The sequence below is a fragment of the Bombus pyrosoma genome, linkage group LG8 (assembly GCF_014825855.1).
Source record: "Bombus pyrosoma isolate SC7728 linkage group LG8, ASM1482585v1, whole genome shotgun sequence".
In the NCBI taxonomy this organism is placed as follows: domain Eukaryota; kingdom Metazoa; phylum Arthropoda; class Insecta; order Hymenoptera; family Apidae; genus Bombus; species Bombus pyrosoma.
The window spans coordinates 6,743,942-6,758,759 of record NC_057777.1 but is presented as its reverse complement, the minus strand read 5'-3'; the positions used below and the strand labels follow the sequence as shown (position 1 = coordinate 6,758,759).

At 41.9% G+C, this 14,818-nt stretch overlaps 1 protein-coding gene across 1 annotated transcript in view; it reads right to left on the bottom strand.

The window, feature by feature from the left end:
• Positions 1-13,537, bottom strand: part of LOC122570338 — a 28,708-nt gene extending 15,171 nt beyond the window's left edge. Inside the window, exon 1 of the mRNA XM_043732512.1 lies at positions 13,492-13,537. Within this exon, the coding sequence (XP_043588447.1) occupies positions 13,492-13,494 (3 nt within the window). The 5' untranslated portion in view covers positions 13,495-13,537. The remainder of the gene's footprint in view (positions 1-13,491) is intronic.
• Positions 13,538-14,818: the final 1,281 nt, after the last annotated feature.

Sequence of the window (14,818 nt, the reverse complement as noted above, 5' to 3'; positions counted from 1 at the left end):
TACAGGGCGTTTCGAAAATCGTGGAGCAATCTTAGTACAGTAGAAGTATGTACGTATCATTTATTTATTGGAACGGTATATTCATTGGAACGAAATATTCTATGAATTTCGATTTGAATTATTTCCTAATTCTGGTTAATTCTGATCAAATGAACTTTCGCTGACTGGATTCATTTATCGGAAAATCAATGTCATTTATCAAAATCATAGATATGTATGAACTTTATTATACGAACTGTTTGCGCTCCAATGAGTTCATCTTTCGATATGATGATTTTTCCTCGTGTTCGATGACTTATGAATAAAGGAATCTTAGACTTCTCGACTCTTCTTAATCTACTTAAGTCATCATTCTATTAGTTCAATCAGTGTAGCCATTCCTTAAATGTAGCCTCAAGCAACGAGGCTCGAACTTGACATACTTTTACATCGCTTCAAATATCGTGTGTTTCTCGTCGATGCGCGGCGAAGAGAGTCTTGAAATTGGACCACTTGTTTTTGGAACACCCTGTGTAGGATAGAAGGACGAGCAGGAGTGTCGGTGACTCTACGTTCACATCGACACGATGCGCTCTCACATGCACCAACTCGTTCCGTGCACGTACACGGAACATCGTCAGGAATTCGTATATGTGTAAACGTGGCACTCATACACGGCCAGCGATGCACTTGTCGTGCAGTGCGACCACCAGTGGTTCTCACGGTACGAGTCGTCATTTTATTGGTTATTCTGTATTCAAAAAGATGTTTATTAATCACGGAGAAGGAACCTAACGTTAATGCTTTTCAATAGTCAATTATTAATCTATCAAATTAATCAATCGATTACCGAAAAGTATAGACTGTCTTATGCTTTCTTCATAAATTTGATCGATTAGTAAGAATTATATAATGGTATAATTAATAGATGATTCAGCAGATTATTATTCCATCTTTGGATCTGATACGTGACTGTGCAATTGCCGTTTGCAGATTGTGTAGTATGATGAATATTTCGCTCGAAAGATTGCACTGTATTGAACAGAAATTAAAGATGTTAGAGCGTTCAAGAAGAAAGAAAAACACGGACGATTTTCATCGATTTCTCACGTCGTTAAAATAGATGTGAGTTGATACTATAAATTCTGTGTTATTAGGTCTGGTGTGGTTCAATTTGTTTTGCTAATTTACATTCTAATAATTTTCTAATAAGATCAGAATCGAAAGGGAACAATGGATGATAAACGATGGAAGTTTCATTAAGTAAAATCCCTTACTTCTCCATTTCTCATGCTAATAATAGCTCAAAGGCGGTCTTTACGTTGCACGAGGCCACCGTAAACACGAATCAAGATTTAAGCGATGTATGCTAATACGAGACTTAGTATGCGCCGCGGTGGCCCCGCATTATGAAGATTTTCAATTTTATGCGGCATCAACGTGAATAAATATTTACACAGGCAATGAGCGGGCCCGTTACAGCCTCTATCTCGCCGCTGACAGTTTTGCTAATGTCATTAGCGTCCTGTGGCACGGGCCTCGTTAGGCGTTTCCAGGTGCACGCGTTAGATTATCAATGATTCCTCAGTGAAGCGTACCGGACACTCGACATTCATCCATTTCGTTAAACACTTCACTGTGCTAAATATCTCTGTGCCTCGTCAAATTTGGCATATTTGTTAGTAGAGAAAAAATTTTACATTAATGTCAAAAATTAAATACATACTTCAAAATGTATGACATAGTCATTGATGCAAGCGTTCGTTACAATTGAATCGTACACATTTATACTAGAATTTGTGTTATATGCAGTAAACTAATGCAGCGTGTAAAATAACTTTTCGATATCATAAGGTTTCTCTTCGTTTGTCTCAAGAATAGGTCTGTCGAAATTCAAAGGCTATAAAGTATAACATTTGTAGCAAAGTGGAAGCGATATGGAAAAATACAGGATCATTCGAGTTTCTAAAAATCCACAGTTTTCTATCGAACAATCTATTTTTCTAGTTTACGCTTTCTATAAAATATTCAACAAATACTTTCGACTAATTTTCGTGGCAACCTCGCCTAAGAAAATACGAAAAATTCGCTAAGGCTGGAATAGAGATCGATCAGCGCGTGCGAGAGCTTGGAAATATTAATCAAGCGTGGATTGTAAAGCCGCCGATATTCGTATTTTTAACAAGATCGACCTCGTAAAAAGGAGAAGATTCACGTTCCCTCGTCACCGACGAAAATTTCCTGTTCGTGCAACGTAGCCGCTGACGTGCACTGCTGACACAGTGGATGGTCACGTCAGCAATTGGCAACGAGCCCGAAAAAATATTTCGCCCTCAGATCTGTGCTTTGACAGCGTCGGAGCATTCGTTCGGGTCAATATCACCGTATAAAATATCTGGGTGACTTAGTTATCATTTATCTTGACGAACGTGCGTCGCTCCGGATGAGCTTGGATCGATGTAACTCACATCGGTGGGATGACAGAACGAACAGAAGTTTGCAAGAATAAAACATCTGGGGGTGGGGGTGGGGGACGGAAACAAAATAAGAATTAAAGGGAAGAATCCTCGAAATAAGGGGAAGGGAACTTGAGGGGAGAGAAATCGAAGGAAGACGCAGGAGAGCACAATGAATATAAAAAGAGGAACCACGTAGAAAAAGAGTAAAAGAGAGCTGTGTAGATTGGAAAAGGGTGGAATAGGAGAGAACGAGAGAGGTAAGAGGAACAATGGAGGGAGAAAATGAATGGAGAAGGGAAAGGTGTGAGAAGCAGAGAAAGCGTTGGCGGTATAGAATGAAGAGGGACGGAGAGTCGAAGAGATCGGAGGAGGAGAGTGACAGGCAGACAAGAATGGAGAATAAATGGTATTTATATTCTCCAAAAATATTCTCTATCTCAACGACAACAGTTACGAATACCGTTTCGAATCGTGGTAGAAGAATTCTTTCATTCACCGGCGAACAATTTCGATAAAAGTGTGTGTCTCCGTTTCACTTTTTACCCCTAAGCCAACTACTCTTTTCTTCTTCTTCTTCTTTTTCTTCTTCTTCTTCTTCTTTTTCTCCCGTCGTCCTTTTCCCTGAGGATTTTAGAATTTATGTATACGCATGTATGTGTAGCGAGTCATTCAGTGGAAAATCTATTGACTAAGAAGTGGGTGTAACCTAACAAGTTATAAAACCACATAAATACACCGGGTTCGTAAAGCCGGTTATGTTTCAGCTTGTCCCAGACGCGTCGACGAGCCGAACACACGGTTTCCTATTCGTCGTTCCTCCTTTCTTTTTTCCCAGTGTTCCCTGATCGAACGCCACGCCCACGCGGTTTGCATAATTTTGCGATAAATTATTGCGCGGTTATGACGGATTCGATAAATTATTGCGCGATCCTCCAATCGAGACCTTTGGGGATTGTCTTTCGAACCTGCTCGCAGCTACATTAGCTTTGCTGCTCGATGTTTTCGCGAGCCTAAAACTCTAGCTCTTTTTTTTTTTTTTTAACAAATTCGCGTAGTTTCGTGAGTAGAGTAAAATATTAGGTCTTTCGGGAAGTTGGTGGAGTTTCTGACAGTTCAAACACCAAGTTCTGTTTCATATCTGACCTAAGGAAATTATTTAACACTGCTTGTTTCTAATTTAAGTTATATATCTTAATTTTCACCAAATTTGTTAACGTCACTAAGCTAAACGCATTACATGCTTCTAAAACTTCATTAAATCATTACTAAAATACGAAAAGTTTCTTTAAAAAGCGGTTGCGAATTCTGGTGGATGGTGGAAGTCTTACAACTATAAAATTCTGTAAACTAAGTTCTCTGTACAAACACTGGCTCTAAATTTTTCTCACATTTCGCTATAAACTTTCCCAACGATCCAACAGTGTGGTAACTTTCGCTTTTGAACTTGAAAAAAAGAGTTATTCGAGAGAAGTATAAACTCCCCTCAATTTCGAGTTAATGATTTGATGGAATGCTAACGAGGAATTAAAGAGGGAAACGGAACCCTTTGTTGTCGCTTTTGTTCCTTTGAAAAGATTTCCGCGAACCGTCGCGGCACAGATACCAGCAATCGGTCCTTTATCGAAGGTTGTCAAGTTCACATTATCGTAACCGCGAACCACAAACTTCGTTAGTCTTCGCAATTACGTGTAATGTGGGTGAAAAGGACACGCTTCGTGATGTCACTTCTCTTTCTCTTTGCGGAATGTATTCGACGTTATTGAGTTAAGCCTGTCTTCGTGAAGTACCCAAGAAAATTATGCCCGGCAATTATAACAAATCAGTACCGTTCTTTTCTACCCTTATTGTTCGTCGTCAAAGAAATTCAATTCAAGATTTCATTAGAAATATAACGAAAGAATGTTTAATATAGCTTTCATGAGAAGTATCTTCTTCGCAAATGGCGTGTACGTATTTCGTTTATTGTTGTTCGTATCGCATTTTTGTCATTCTTGATCTATGAAGGAAAAACATGATACATACTACGAATGTTCTTTATTGTTCGTCATTTTAAATCATAAAAGTTATCACGAATCGATTTATTTCAAATATTTTTATATTTAAAGGTAGAGGGAATTTTCCTAAATTTCTATGTTGGAAACGAACGCAGACGTTATAAGAGAATCTGTTATCTATAAAAATCAGCAGAAACTAATCGAAACTAATGCAAGAGAGGAGACGATCGAAGGACGCAGTAGAATGGCAAATGAAAATCAAAAAATCGTTCTAGAGAACGTGAACGATCTCGGTGAAGAGTTTTCTCACTTATCGTTACACTTTGTAGCAAGACCAGTTTTAATTAAGAAACGAGGCACGATAATTGACTTCCGCGATACTCGGTTGATGAATGGAACGTTTTTATCCTGGGACGAAAGGACTGAGTAAGGAGCGAGCATAAATACCGTCGTAAGTGCTTTGATCCAAACAGTCTTTCTACACGGGCTTCTCTTTCTACGAAGCTAGTGGCCTGTTGCATGCCACTGCTCACCGTCCCTCGGGCTATGCACCAGCCGTGTTTCTTAGGCCGCTGATCGATTTAAGCCGCGTCCACGCGTTCCTCCACCGTGAAATGTCCACGGTGAACTTCCAAGGTGTCAGCTGTCTTTGACCGTTTGTAATACGGCTTCGTAATATCTTCTCATCCTCTAAGAGTGGTTAATTCCCACTTTCCCCGCCCCCCCCCTTCTTTATAGAATTCTTTATATCTTGGATGCGTTCAATTACCGTTTTCTATATCGAGAAACTGTTATTCGAACTGTTTTTGGAATTTAATATATTGAGCGTTATCGACACAGATGTAACGTCTACTCAGATATAAACCAGTTCGTGGCAATTCAACGAAAACTTATTACCATTTCAGTCGTATAAAAATTTAAAATAATAACACCTTTTTCGTTTGAGACAACGAGACAAACGAGGAGGCAATGGTCAACGTATTCAAGGATTATTAATTACAATAAAGACAGTTTTAGTCAAAATGAACATGCAACAGCAAGAGTAGGTGATTGTGTTTTAATAGCAAAGTGTAATGCAACGCGAGAAAATTAAAGGAGTTTGAAAGAAGCACGGGAGAATTGGGAATAGTTTTTTGTTGCTGAACCTTCGGCAGCATTGCTATGCATCGATGCGGGTGCGCCTTATTATCGTTAAATTTAGATAGGTCGTGTGCACAGGGTACGGCAATAATTCATGAGCGTCTGTCTGCCTGTCACGATTTTCTATCCACGTTTGGACGATCTTAAAGGCTGAAGCTGCAGCGATATTTGCGCTGGTATCATGAATTATGCACAACCGATTTAAATACGAATCTTTAGTATTGTGTACTGGGAAATCGTACTGTATTGACACCTGACGTTAACACGATGAAATTAAACAAATTAATGTCGCTCGTGTGTTCTCTCGTTCCTTTTCTCCTATTCCACTTGGAAAACAACAATTAAACTACTTTTGTAAAAGTTCTAACGGAATGTCTATCAGAACATCACATGCAATGTATCGCTACTCACATGTACTACCAGTCGTGAGTTAAAACACCTATTAGTTACATTTATTGGAAAACTTTAATAAATTTCACTTCATTTAGTACTTTACGTTAATACTGGAATTAGCATGTTCAATATGTGTACCTACACCTAAATATATTCTAGTTTATTAGAATTAAAGCAATATGATGAAGATAGCTAAATGGCGTTTCTGTCTAAGCAAGAACAAAAATTGACATTGTGAATAATACTTAATAATGTTTTCAGTATTTGCGAAAACAAAGTACAGTAAAATAAGAAAATTAGAGCAATGGAAAGTATTCGGTTTGTATCAAATATTAGTAAACGTGTCGATCTTTATGGTAGGCAAGCTATATCATATGCCATTGTTCATAAAGAATCTCAGAATTCTTAGGATTCGAGTTCCAACTAGAATTCTTATCTCCGAATGTTCCAGTTTTGTTAACGATTGAACGCTATAGTTTCATGGCGTCATCTCTTCCTTTTCTCTTCTCATCCCCCTCCCGCCTGCACCCCGGTCGCGTCTGCGGACGAGGTGGAATCATGGGGTGGTTCAGACCTCGTGGCACGAGAGAAAGAGAGAGGAGAGAAGAGAGAGCAAGCTCCGGGGGAGGCAGAGGACAATACTATCTCCGCTGACTCAGTTTATGGCTGATCATTCGACCCTGGCTCTCTCTCGTTTTGTCCAAGTGTTTCCGTCCCTCTGTCTCCTTTTCTCTCTCCCTCTCCCTCTTTACCTACTCCTTCTCCCACATCTCTCGGTATATAGATATGTACACACGTATAATATATAGTGGCTCACACTGTTGGGCTACGTACTTACATACAGCGGTCTCGCGTGTGTGCAGAAATATGTAGACACCCCTTGCGCACATAGCGCGCATGTAAGATCGTCTACAGGGTGAGGCGTTTAGAAGTGAGCTGTATATGCTTCTTGATTATGAATTTTTGAACAGCACATGAAGCCTATTATCAATATTTAAGGCGCTGAAAAAGATTATAATATGAACGTATCCACGTTGAATCTCGCCAATAATTCGAAAGCAGAGCAGATACGGATCTGCGTAAATCCTTTGACGAATCGTCTAGAAATCGAACAGTGCTCTCTGTTCGCTAATAAATTCGTCGCACGTTATACGCAACTGTACGTACCCCCAATGAACGTAGTTCTAACTCTGCTTAAAAACTATGTATTTAGTATTTAGTTGTTGTCAAAATTGGTGTTTGTGCAGATACGACGGACTTGTTCGGTTAGAACAGTCGATGGTAGCGCAAGCTCTATGCGTTAAACGATATGCGATGATCGCGCATACGCAGTGTAGAGTAAATGGGATATACGCACACGTGGTTTAGCGTGCTCGTGTACCAGGTTGCTTCTCTGGGCGTTCCATATCAAATCGACGACGCGTCTCCCTTTTGTCGCGATTCGATAGTACTCCCTGTAATCCGCTCGTTAAGCTCTTTACGCGAAATGGATATGGAAGAAGCTCGCAATGCTGATTCGCTTCTGCATGATCATTTGTGGGTAAATTAAGGAGCTCCGCCGCGGGTCCCGTTGGTTAATCGGTTTCTAGCTACGTTTACGTTGCATCCGAATCGTGTTGCTCTCGGTTGTTAACCTTTTCTCTAAGACAAGATACATACACATAATGCGCTTAGTAGTAGTACAGTTGGTTGTTCGCGAAACCAAAATGATCAACGCTATCCAAATTAATCGTCTGCAAGCAAGTCGCTGAATTTATTTTCCGAGTGGGCTGTATCTCGACCAGAAATACACCGGATCGTGGGCGACAGGATCGGCTCAATTAGATTCATGGAAATTCGCGATCCTTGCGTTAGTTATTACTACGACGTATGTATCTAAAGGACTTTATTCCGAAACCTCATTCGTATTAATCAAGCTACCCGGATTACAACGTGAATTCAAACATCTCGAAATCAATGTACCTGCGCGAATCTGTTATTTAGTTGAAATATGCTTTTAGGTTTCTATTCTTCTTCTCGCTAATCAAATCACTTCACAAATCACGATTGAATTTAATTTTAAATTCGATTAGAGCAACTTGATCGTCGATTTGACCGAGTCTTCGGACTTAATTTTTAAATGCTTCTATTTTCACACGATGTGACGACCGTTATAAGAACTTTTCCCACGGAATTAATTCGATTCTCGCGTCGCTAGTTAAGCGCCTACGCAATCAGGAACTCGCGACACGATCGACCGAGCAGGTTGGAATCGAGGCAACGTCGATGGATGTATACCACCGCAGTGATGTGGTGGTGGCTCCCTTTCATCTATCTTCTCTTGGCGTGCTCAGCCGTGAGCCACTGTGTCAAAATATTCCATTGGATTAGGCGGGCGCCGATCGAATTATATACACCGGATACACGATTCCCGTCTTACACGACTCCCGTTTTCTCTGGACCAGCTTCTTTCTGGCTACCGTGGCGCTTCGCGAAGCGCTTCGTTACGGCCGGACGCACACGATCCGCCGCTAATCCGCTTGGTCGTTGAGGCGACACGGGGATCCGTCAAAGCGAACACGTCGGCTACCTTTTCAAGATCCTCCCCTTTTATCTGCCTCCTTTCTACGTTTTTGTTCCTCCTCCTCGTACCTCGTTTTTTCACGCTGTATGTTCGTTCATCTTTTTCGAAATTCAACCTCTATTCATGCCCCTCGTCTTGACTTTTTCCCAGATTGCGCTTCACTTTTTCAACTAGACATTTGTTAAACGCGTATGAGTCGCTTAGAAGCCACGCGCTAATCAGCTGCACGGATTAAAATACACAGAAGAATGAGAATCATAAACACAATTTTTCAGAAAGTTTTCTAAATTAGCCTGCCTTCTTTCAACGTATCTTGAAAAATGGAAAAGTGATAGATTGGAAACATTAACTAAGAAGGATAGCATATTCGTTCTACGAAGTATATTGTATCGGAGAAAAGAAGCTTTTGACAAAATAACATCGACAATGTGGAACATGATCGATATAATATATTTATATCTTGCTTGCTATTGATACATAAGTAGGTTTCGAGTGTATAATTGGGAGAAATGTTACCGATGCAACTGTTGCGTTTCTGTCTTTGAGAAAAGAGAAGAAAAAGCAAGGAAATGATGGAACATCGTACGTTGAAACGTTACATAAAACGAAGATACCTCTAATATATAAAAAAATGTGTAATTCCAGAAACGGAATAGTAGTGATTACGTTAAGGCAGCAATTTACGTTTTAACATAAATTCGACCAGCGGCCGGGATATTACTACTTATACTACTTAATTGCCTAACTTGTCTCCAATTGGCCCATTGTTCCGATTTCTGCCGCCGATTATAATTATTATCCGTATTATATACTACTCGACATTTCTACAAGTATTGTATTCAGCAGCAAGGGACAAGCTCGCGGAATCACCCTTTTCTCCGCTTCCGATCTTTCATTTCGCATCGCGTCGTACTTCCCAATACATATTTCGGCTTTGAAGACGGCACTAAAAAAACATTGGCCAAAGTAGTGCCGATTCTTAATCGCAACCCCTGCAAGACTCTTTCTTCTCGCATAGAGGCAGCAGGATTAAACGCGGCCACCCCCGGTGTCGAAGATACGCGAAATTCCCAACGAACCCATCCCACCCGGCGTTACTTTGCGCCCCCGTGCCCTCCCCTCTTCTCTCCTTTACCGTCTCTCTATTTTTTTCTCCCGCCTGTCCCCTCGCCACCCTCCTTGCTCTTGCATTTTTTGCCTCCTACAACCACGTACAACCAGCAGCAGCAGCAGCAGCAGCAGCAGCATAGAGAGAGACAGAGAGAGAGAGAGAGAGAGAGAGAGAGAAAGAGAGAGAGATGAAGAGGGTGAGAGACGGATGTAGGAAGGGGGTGTGGGCGAGAGCAGGAGACAATTTCATCGCGCTCGTCTCGTCAGCTCGTCTCCATCGTGCTGAAGAGTTGCCACGGGCAACCCTCCGCGACCACTGGAGAATTATTGTCCGTGAAAAGGGGATGGGCCACCCTCTCTTTCTCCCTCTGCCACCCCTTTTTCTCTTTCTCTGTTAGGAACCGAGGGGGATGAGTGGTGGGCGAGTTGGGGTGGGTTCAGGCCGGCGGAGTCGTGCGCACCCTGTGCCAGGAGCTCCACGTCGGGGAAAAATTCAATCCCCCGGTTAAAGGGGATGACGCGCTCTTCAGGGCCGTATAGTAGTAGTCGGCCCGGTAATTTTCACGAAACCGCTTTTGCCTCCTTCTCCTTCTTCTTCTTCTTTATCACACACGCACACACACATACTCGCGCTCTCTCTTTCTCTCTCTCTCTCTCTCTCTCTCTCTTTCTTTTCGAACGTACTATGCGGTTCCCTCGTTCTGCTCGGCCTCTACTTCGAGCTCTCCGCTGCTGCACGTGCCTCCTGACACCACCGACCAAAACCAGCCCCCCTCGAATCTTTCCGTCAAGCCTCACGCTTTCACCGAACGCTGCGCTGGTTTAAAGTCGAGGTCATCAGTGGATCCTGTTTCGCGATCTGCGCCCTTCTTATACAATAATTTACCAATTAATAATTGGTGAGTTAGAAATTATAGGTTATAAGCTTCCCTTTCATAATTTTACTATTTGAACGCGTCAAGGATCGAACAGTGAAACAATGCGTATAGGTTACAGAAATGTCTGAGTTATGTAAAATGAAGAAATTTTGCTGAAAAAGATACGTAATTCCAAAGATAAGATATTTTCATATTATTAGCCATATTTTAATTGCGGAGCATGTGTGTTAATGTGCACTTTTACGATTTCAAACTACTCTTCGTCCTTTCTAGATTTTACTAACAGGTCCGCTTCGAGTACGACGATAGAAAACTTTTATTATTTTCGCTAATAGTCAATGATAAGGAGTTCGATGGATCTGGTTAAAAGAGTTCGGCTTCTCATTCGCAATAACTGTACCAGCGCTAAGGAAACAAATATGAGGTAAAAAGCAAAAAAGAGAAAGGTCGGTAAACTTGGTCGACAAATACTGGCTCATTCTTTTCCCGTTCGAGCTGTTCGTTCTCCAAAGCAACGATGATTGTTTGCCAAAGTCTCTTTCTGCTAATTTTATGCCGTGAGAGAGTTGCAAGCTGGTAACACCGATTGTTTGCATCGAGATCTGCGGAGTCACTGGTTTTTGGCACGTTAGGACAGTCTTCACTGATCCCATCTTTCGAATCGCAGCTTCTTTTTCTTCCCCTTTTCACTTGGAATCGTGCAGCTTCTTCTCGTCACAGTAGGATGATATACTTCGAATTAAATCGAATTAAAGAATTCGTTCCTTCGAGGCACATCCACAATCTCTTACAAACAGTCGTCGTACTAATTAAAACGTTTGTCGCGAGATCAAGTATCTGACGAAGCTTTGAAAGATCTGGATAAAGATTTGGTTCCACTCTACGGACTAAATTGAAGAGAAAAAGAAAAAGAAAAAGAAGAAAAGAGTTTTCCTGGAGGCAGGTTCCTAATGACGGTCCCAGAACGCGAGGAATCAGAGATACAAAGATCGTCCGACCGAAGAATCCTATGGAGGCAGCCTGTTAATGTTTAATCACGATTCTTGCTGTTCGAATGCCGCACGGGATTCCAGAGGCCAGTCCTCTTACGACAGTAAAACGAACGAGCGAGCGAGTTTACGACGCTCACGGTTTCAGGGTCGGACACTGACGAGCACCTGGGGTAAATCTAAAGGGTGGCTTAAGGGGGTTAATTTCCAACGTCGCTTAATTCACGTGCTTGCCCCGCTGACATCGTTCCACCCGTTGTTTCGGTGGCTTCTCTTTCCTATCCCGACCTTCCTTCTTTCAAAAAACTATATTCTCTTCCATTGAATTTTTCCTTCTCCCACTTGTCTTGTTATTACTTTCATTCCTTTTTGCTGATGAAGACGAAGAAAGTTACTTCATATCGCAAATATTCTACGCGTAGGAATTTATGAACTTCTAGATCCCTATTTTTTGGAGAAAACTCTGCTGCGCCTTAATTATGCTTTCTCTTTCGTGTACAAGTTAGGTTTACTTTTTATAAGAGGAAATGCTAGTAATATATGCGAGTAATTGTACTGACTGAAACGAATGAAAAGTTACGATTACAGTTACTAATGTAATTTAGGAGTTTCTATTAACTTAGTATTTCGCGCACTGATTTACATTTCTTTAGATTGTCCTGTGTAATGGATTTTATATCAAATTGTTGTATATAAAGGGAATATTTCTCGTTTCTCAGTAACGACAAGAAAATTGATCGACTTGCTCGTTTTTCAACATAATTCTCGCGTATAAATAATTTCCACTCAACTTTAATCTATCTGTAATTGAAACTTACATAACCGTATACTTGTAAATAATCATGTTACGAATGATAAACGCTGGAGAACTTTATGCTCTCTTAATCATACGAATAGCATGCAGATATGAGTTTTCCTATCATCGATATCCGTTTCGATCAGCTTTAAAAATAGCTCCGGTTGGTTATTAGTTTCTGGTAATAGGGCGTTTCAACTGATCCTCACCCCTGTAAGAGCTTTAGAATGTACCCCCAGGCTGCTTGTATTCTTCCACTTTTGACGAAAGTAACATTCCGACTGGAACGCCATTGACGAGTTTCCAATTCCTCCGATATCTGTGGTCTAGCTTTACGGGGAATTCGGCGCAGAAAGCGATCTCTGTTCACCACCGTTGCGGCTAGACTTATGCCCGTGCACATGTTTACGCGCCCGTTACATCGATCTATCGATCTATTTGCATTTGCGAGATCGAACCAACTCGACATTCTACTTTCCATTATTCAAATTAACGTGATACTGTTAGAAAAAATTGCCGTATAATCGCAAAAATGTCTCGGAGTAAATCGAATTAGCATAAAGTATAGGATTATCTTAGTAGTATTTATTTCAAGCTAATTGTAAGTAACATGCCTAGTACATAATTTGCCAAATAATGTTTCGTAATGTACAAGTTGAATTATCCTGTGTAAAATTCGAGAATGAATTTTAAGACGTTAAAGCCTAAGTGATTCGGATAACAATGTCTGACCATATAATAGATTCGGTGTCGTTTACAATAGCGCAGAACTTTTGTCCAACTCGCACGCGACTACTTTTACCGCCGTCTCAGCCTAGTTCCTATAGACAGGCAATTTCGCGTGCGCGAGTTTACATATTAATCGTGTTGTTACACTAACAAGTGTTGACTCGTTCCGTTAACGGGTACTCTCGACGAATGACGCAACGTTCCTCGGATTGGACGGAGAGAAAAAAAGGTTACGGCAAGAGGCGACGAGGATTCGTAGAAGAAAAATGCTTGGATGGTAGCGATGGACGAAAAAAGAACTATACTACATCAAAAAGGAAAAAGGAAACAAAAAAAAAAAAAAAAAGAAGAAGAGAAGAACTTAGAACCTAGTCAGAGGAAGAAGGAAAACAATTGAAGGAGAGAGAAGAGGGAGAAAAAATGCAGAGAACTGCATAGAGTATCTGAAATGTAGGCCTTACCATTTTTCTTCTTTTCCTTCTTTCTGCATGTTCTTTTCCTTTTTCTTCCCGGCGTCTTCTGTCTCGTTTTTGCTTTTGCTCCGGCTTCCTCTTTATCGGTCTCTCCCCTGTTGGTCGTCCAAGGAACCAAGGCTCAACCCCGCGACTAGGGTTCGGGACGGTAGCGTTCGACGCTCTGCCTCCCGCGCGCCACCTCTCAAATACACGGCGAAAGAAGAAACGGGACAGACTGAGGGAGCGAGTATGCCTCCTTCCTTCCCTCGTGCGTTGTCTGCGCCTATTGGCACCCAACAAGCGCACCCGCTTAAAAGATACGCGACAAGCTTATCGACACGGTAAACAAGAACACTTTACTACGACAATATTGGCCGAATGTAAAACCTGTTTGAAAGGCGACATAAAAAACGAGTGTCCGAGTGTCTCCGGCCGCGTCTACTCTTCTCCTCATCCTCCTCCATCCACCGGCTCCATCTTCTTCTCCTTCTTATCTTTCCTCGCTGCTTCTCTGCTTCTTCTTCCTCTTGTCTTCTCGATTTCTTTTTCGTTCTGTTGGACGCGCAAAAAGGTCTTGTCTTAGAAAAGAAGAAGCGTTTCTACCATGCGCGGGGAACGGTACGACGTGGAAACTGGTTTAGAAGTCGTACGCTCGAAAGATCCACGTTTCTCCTCCTCCAGCTTGATCGAGGAAGCAGAAATTCGTTTCGTCAGTCTTTGGTTGCGTGTTTATATTGTATTTGCGTATATGCCCACCCGAGGGATACCCGAAGTTTAGTAAATTCTTAAATATGCAGATTACGTTTACCGGTGTAAGTCGCAACGTCAAGTTCGAAGCAAGAACGATCGACGTTTTGAATTTCCCGCCGAAAGCGTGTGGTCGATTGCGCGGGAAACGCGTTCTCGCGGAGATCATCGTCCTGGTAACGTCTCCCCGATCTCCCGTGGTGCTAGGAAGAGAAGCGCGCAGAAGGGAAGAGGAGAGGGAGAGAGAGAGAGAGAGAGAGAGAGAGAGACTAAACGATGGAGCACGGAGGAAGAAACGGTGGTGGAGAGGTATGAGAGAGGAGACACGTTTGTTCGAGACAAAAAGCGCAGCGTCTGAAAAGAAAGGTCGAGGAGAGTGTCTCTCCCTCTCCGTGGCAGGATCATCGGCCCAGTTACGTCCTTCTTCCAGTAACCTTGCATCCTCTGTCGAGTTTTCCACCTCCTGTGCCCGGTGTCGTTCTACCTTCTCCGTCCTTTTTACGCTACTCATCGCCGCGAGAGCCCACGAATCGCGGTGCACCGATAGGCAAAAATTGTAGCAAGCTGAAAAAAAGGACCTGTATGC